Consider the following 6,102-nt stretch of genomic DNA (forward strand, 5'->3'; position numbering starts at 1 on the left):
GTCTGTTTGTTATGGTCTTCACTGTCTGTTTGTTATGGTCTTCACTCACTGTCTGTTTGTTATGGTCTTCACTCTCTGTCTGTTTGTTATGGTCTTCACTCACTGTCTGTTTGTTATGGTCTTCACTCTCTGTCTGTTTGTTATGGTCTTCACTCTCAAAGCTGCCATCAGAATACTCTTGCGTTACCTTCCACCACTACTGAACCAAATTAGAACTTAGATTTTAAATTACAATGTCAAACCTTTTCTGTCATTGTGTTTCCTCTCTCTCTCTGTCTCTCTATCTGTAGTTGCCATCAGAGACAGCGTCGTTAGATACAGAGTTTCCTATGGCGACGGTGGAGCTCCTCCCCCGGCTGTGTCACATGGTGAAGGGGGAGCTGGGATACGGGTTCAACCTGCACAGTGACAGAACACGGCGAGGACAGTTCATACGCAGCGTGGATCCCGGGTCCCCCGCCCAACACGCAGACCTCAGATCCCGGGACAGGCTGGTGGAGGTAGGGCCAGATCGAGAGAGAGAGAGAGAGAGAGAGAGACAGTCTGTGTGTGTATGTGTGTGTGTGTTACCTTAGACACACACACACACAGATGAGATTAGCTTAGATAAGAGCTTATTACATGGACTTTGGCAGGTTAGGTTACCCTGTAGGGTTAGTGTGGGAGGGAGGGAGGGAGGGAGGGAGGGAGGGTGGGGGTGCATTTGTGTGTGTGTGTGATTCAGGACACATTAGGAATGTGTAGGATGAGAGAAAGAGTGAGAGAGAGAGAGAGAGATATGCTAAATTAAAGTTGCCACGGAGCTTAACGAAATCAGATTACAGATCACTGCCTTCTCTCTCTCGCTTACATCCCAGTCACAGGGTGCTGGAGTCATGTGCTAACTACTGGACAGGTTGTGTAACTGCAGCTTTGTGTAACTTGCTAAAAACCAACTTGGTAGTGATCATATACATCCATTTTTTTTTTGTCACAATTGACATACACACAACATACACACATACATTTAGCAATAAAGCAAGTATCTTCAAATCTAGTTTAAAATCAGTCCTAGATGCATAAATCAGAGATTCTGGATACCTGACAGAGATTCCTGCAGGTCAGTTAAGAACAAATAGTTATTTCCAATGTCTGCCTGTAAAACTACTCCTCTCCTCCCCCAGGTAAATGGAGGCCAATGGTTCAGGCAGCTCTATAAACATTTTACATGTGGCTAATAACATCCATTCACTCATGAATTCATCCTCCTCTCCTCCCCCAGGTGAATGGAGTGAACATCGAGGCGTTGAGACACTCAGAGGTGGTGGCGTTTATACGTGGCGGGGGGGACGAGACACGCCTCCTGGTGGTCGACGCGGAAACAGACGAGCTGTTCAAGAGGCTCGGGGTCACGCCCACCAGCACACATGTCAAAGGTCATCTCTCTCTCTTGCTCTCTCTCTCTCTCTGTGTGTTCTCTCTCTCTCTCTCTCTGTGTGCTCTCTCTCTCTCTCTGTGTGCTCTCTCTCTCTCTGTGTGTTCTCTCTCTCTCTCTCTCTCTCTGTGCTCTCTCTCTCTCTCTCTCTGTGTGCTCTCTCTCTCTCTGTGTGTGCTCTCTCTATCTCTGTGTGTTCTCTCTCTCTCTCTGTGTGCTCTCTCTCTCTCTCTGTGTGCTCTCTCTCTCTCTCTATCTATCTCTCACTCTCGGTGTTCTCTCTCTCTGTGTGCTCTCTCTCTCTCTCTATCTATCTCTCACTCTGTGTTCTCTCTCTCTGTGTGCTCTCTCTCTCTCTCTCTCTCTATCTATCTCTCACTCTCGGTGTTCTCTCTCTCTGTGTGCTCTCTCTCTCTCTATCTATCTCTCACTCTCTGTGTTCTCTCTCTCTGTGTGCTCTCTCTCTCTCTCTCTCTCTCATATTTGCATCTAAACCATTAATGACCACAAACATATTTCAGTTTGAAGGATTCATCTGTAAAGATTTTGTCAAGTTGCTCATGTGGTTTGTTCCTGCGTTCCAGAGGTCTATGTGGACGAGCCAATGACAGACAGCGCCCCACCCACCCCCTCTTCAACCACTGACCTCACTCCAATGGATCCACCAATCATCAACGTCACCCTGATGGGCTCACCAATCACAAATGGCTCGCCCAATTCACAGACCAATTCCCAGTACTCACGTGGCTCGACTACCCAATCAGAATTCAGCAGCTCAGATATGAGCATTCAGGTGAGTGTGTGTGTGTGTGTGTGTGCCTGCGTACGTGTATCTGAATACCTGTATGTATGTGTGTGTGTGTGTGTGCCTGCGTACGTGTATCTGAATACGTGTGTGTGTGTGTGTGTGTGTGTGTGTGTGCATGCCTGCGTACGTGTATCTCTCTAGGTCCCTGAGGATTATGAGCGCCGTGTTTCAGACCCGTTCCTGGACAGCGGTCTGCATCTGAGCCCCACGGCAGCCGAGGCCAAAGAGAGGGCCCAACACGGCAAGAAGAAAGCGCCCCCTATGGACTGGAGCAAGAAACAGGAGATCTTCAGCAACTTCTGAGAACCACACAGAACCACACAGAACCTTCACAACAATGTTCTTAAGTACCTCAAGGTTGGTAAAGGTCTGGCACAGGGACACACCATAACCAATGTTGGCCGTGCGCAGTAGATCATCAGCCCGGAGACAATTTCATTGTGGGAAATTAATAGAAAATGGCAGCCAATGTTCTGTGGTGAGAAGCGATAGGAGGACCCCCCGCTGCTGCTCGGCTGACGTTCGTTATGGTGTGTCATGTGACAGAGCTTCACCAGCCAATGTTTTGTGGTGAGAGGCGATAGGACGACCTCCCGCTGCTGCTCGGCTGCTCGTTATGGTGTGTCATGTGACAGAGCTTCACCAGCCAATCAAGATAAAAGGCTGCAGTGGCTCCGAAACAATTCTGAGAAAAACACAGAAAGCCTCTGTCCCCGGCAGGATCTGAACCCTGGTCTCCCACGGGACAAACCATCATCTTAACCATTAGACAAAGAGGAAATTCCCTGTGTGTCTGAGGGCCAACACTTATTGTGAAGTCACAAGCGGGGCTCCCTCATCACGTGACCATGAGCAGCCATGACCGTCCCATATCTGCTACACCTCCATATACCACTACTATGGATTATTACAGTACCTTAGGATGAGGATAAATCATGTTGAAGTATTTAGCCAGGATAATTGACTCAGTTCCACTTGTTTCCATGGCTCTTGTTTCCATGGCTCTAGTTTCCATGGCTCTTGTTTCCATGGCTCCTAAAGGTTTCTCAGAGCTGTGACTTTACTGAAAGTTTTTTTTTCCTTCTACAGCAACTAGTAAGAAACATTCACTGGCCCAACCGCCACACACCGAACCCCACCTCTTCACCCTCCACAGAAAAACAGGGTGGATTGTTTCCCAAAAGACTGAGATGTGGGCCTGTATCCACAAAGTGTCTCAAAGTAGGAGTACTGATCTAGGATCAGTTTTGAGGTTTTTTTTATGTCATAATGAATACAATAAATTGTATAGGGAAGGATCTGATCCTAGTTTTATTAGATCTCACTGAGGTAAGAACGTCAGGACACCACAACATCCGGGCCGGCTTACAGATGTGACCCCTGTGGCCGAGTCTTCCTCTCACGGACCGGACTTCACGGTCACAGCAGATGCTGCGCTAAGATCTAACTCCAAGGCACAATAAAGAACCCTTTTTGGTTCCAGATAGAACCTCTTGTTCCAAATAGAACTCTTGAAAGGCTGCTGTTTGGAACCTAAAGGGGTTATCGTCTGACCTGACCTGGTTCTTACCTGGAACCTTTTCCAGAGGGTTCAACAGGGACAAATGGTTCTACATAGCCCTTTTGAGAGTATAGAAGCGAGCTTCTCAGATGTATAAATGAGGTACGTAGGAACCACATCAGGTCATAGACACGGACGTCTGAATGATGGACAGACTGAGGGGATGAATCAAAGTCCTCTGACCGTGAGATGAAGAGACGCTGAGAAACAGAGACAAACGCTCAAATGAGTGTGATGGGCGTCACAGAGGTAGAGAAGGAAAGTCCAGGATCTCAATGGGATTTTCAGATGAAGAGATACGAGTTACTGAAGTCCTTTGTAATGAGGGAAGAGGAGACACATTGGGAATTGGGTGCATTGCATTGGGTTGACTGAACTCTACAGCATAAATGTTGCCTAGACTGCAGAGAGAGACTTGTGTCAATGTGTAGGCCAACAAATGCCTGAACGGTTAGCCATTAAGATAAAACCACTATTTATGTGATTATGACTGATTTATATTATTCTGTGATATTATTAGCAATTTGTTTACAAACTGTGTTCTTCTAGTATTTAAATATTTGGTTTTTATTCTGTCACAATTTCCGGTTGGAAAGTAAGACACACCCAGCTAACTTTGTCTGTCTCTGCTGTCCAGAACAGAACTCTGAGTTGAAGGAAGAAATGGGAGGAGCCGGGTTAAGCTCTAGATTTGTTTATATTTTGTGTAATTATATTATTGTTTGTGGTTGAATCCCACTTTCATCGTCCTCAAACATTCATCTCTTTTTAGAGGAATTCATAAATGGACCCATTTTAGTTTGTTTGACTAGTTTGGTTACGAAGCTAAGCTAGTTTCAGTGCAGACCGATGTCTCAGTGCCGGGATTCAATCAGATCAGCGCTAGATCTGCAGTGTAGCACGGATGACATTTAAAGGTAATTGACAATGGAGCCGACATGTGCAGAATTTGCCGTGAATGCGGTCTTCTGCGATCGCGGGAACTTTCCCTTTAAAAGGTGAATAGTGAATCCCGGCCTTACTTTTAATGTGATCATCTCTCCAGTTGTAGATTTGTATCTAATGTAACTAAGTTACTTTTAATGTGATCATCTCTCCAGTTGTAGATTTGTATCTAATGTAACTAAGTTACTTTTAATGTGATCATCTCTCCAGTTGTAGATTTGTATCTAATGTAACTAAGTTACTTTTAATGTGATCATCTCTCCAGTTGTAGATTTGTATCTAATGTAACTGAGTTACTTTTAAATGTGATCATCTCTCCAGTTGTAAATATGAATCTACTGTAACCAAGGCTATTATATGAACACAAAGTGGACTGGACATTAATATGAAATAAAATGACAAAATAAATGTTTAACACTGTCGTTCTGTATTGCTGTAGATGAGCAGTGGTATGGTTTCTCTTTTGTTGCACCATCTCTTCACAATCAATATGATCTAGAATAATTCTTAAATGTGTTTTGAGGGGACATTTTCTCACATATTTTAAAGTGATATATGGTAGATAGATCCCACTTGTCAAAGGCAGTGATGCCAAACATGTGGACATGTGAAAAGTGAAAGCAGGAACAAGTGTATGGTCTCACTAGCTCAGAGATATGCAGTTACATGCTGTGGCCACCAGATGGAGACAACTCCCCAGTCAATGAATTACAGGAGCAGCCTTTATTATTATTATGATAAGCACATTGAACTGCATGTGTTGTAGTTTGATTAAACAGAGATATGCTAAACAGTGGTCTTCTCAGGAGGGTGTAACCGACAGAACATTCAGATAGAAATGTATCATGTAGAACAGACATGATTGCCTGTCCAATAGAACAGAGAATGGTGTGAACTCTATTCAATATATTTCTATCTGCAACGTTCAAAGTATTTCACGTCCCTGAATACACCCCAGAAGTAGGATGAAGTTGCCCATAGACACTGATGTAAGGCCAGCTGTGTATTAGACTCCCCTAATGATTAATGATTGAGTTGTGAGTGGTGTAACCTGATCTGAGACCTGTGTCTAAGGGGGGCCATGCTGCAGGAAGTGATAGAGGAGCCTTAACAACAGAGTTGTGAGCAATGTTCCCTCTAATATTCTTTCCGGGGCTGAGCAAATTTCAGGTCCAGCACGCATTTACTGTGAACACTGAGGCTGTACCAGCTTTAAGTTACAGTTTTACTGTGAACACTGAGGCTCTACCAGCTTTGAGTTACAGATTTACTGTGAACACTGAGGCTGTACCAGCTTTAAGTTACAGTTTTACTGTGAACACTGAGGCTGTACCAGCTTTAAGTTACAGTTTTACTGTGAACACTGAGGCTGTA

General features: G+C 44.7%; 2 protein-coding genes across 2 annotated transcripts; both read left to right on the plus strand.

The window, feature by feature from the left end:
• The first annotated feature begins 327 nt into the window (after positions 1-327).
• On the plus strand, positions 328-1,940 carry LOC110485449 (Na(+)/H(+) exchange regulatory cofactor NHE-RF2-like). Its single transcript, XM_036942556.1, has 3 exons — positions 328-500; positions 1,262-1,415; positions 1,936-1,940. The coding sequence occupies exons 1-3, from the start codon at positions 330-332 to the stop codon at positions 1,938-1,940; spliced, it is 330 nt and encodes a 109-aa protein (XP_036798451.1). The 5' UTR covers positions 328-329.
• Positions 1,925-5,236, plus strand: LOC118938147 (Na(+)/H(+) exchange regulatory cofactor NHE-RF2-like). The gene is made up of 2 exons (XM_036939871.1): positions 1,925-2,207; positions 2,364-5,236. The coding sequence occupies exons 1-2, from the start codon at positions 2,019-2,021 to the stop codon at positions 2,523-2,525; spliced, it is 351 nt and encodes a 116-aa protein (XP_036795766.1). The 5' UTR covers positions 1,925-2,018; the 3' UTR covers positions 2,526-5,236.
• Positions 5,237-6,102: the final 866 nt, after the last annotated feature.

The sequence above is a fragment of the Oncorhynchus mykiss genome, chromosome 13 (assembly GCF_013265735.2).
Source record: "Oncorhynchus mykiss isolate Arlee chromosome 13, USDA_OmykA_1.1, whole genome shotgun sequence".
Taxonomy (NCBI): Eukaryota; Metazoa; Chordata; class Actinopteri; order Salmoniformes; family Salmonidae; genus Oncorhynchus; species Oncorhynchus mykiss.

Excerpts from the sequence above, each read along its gene's own strand:
- LOC118938147 (XM_036939871.1), top strand. The coding sequence starts at position 2,019 with ATGACAGACAGCGCCCCACCCACCCCCTCTTCAACCACTGACCTCACT. Across the intron at positions 2,208-2,363 it reads GCTCAGATATGAGCATTCAG|GTCCCTGAGGATTATGAGCG; the intron begins GTGAGTGTGTGT and ends GTATCTCTCTAG.
- LOC110485449 (XM_036942556.1), top strand. The coding sequence starts at position 330 with ATGGCGACGGTGGAGCTCCTCCCCCGGCTGTGTCACATGGTGAAGGGG. Across the intron at positions 501-1,261 it reads CCCGGGACAGGCTGGTGGAG|GTGAATGGAGTGAACATCGA; the intron begins GTAGGGCCAGAT and ends CTCCTCCCCCAG.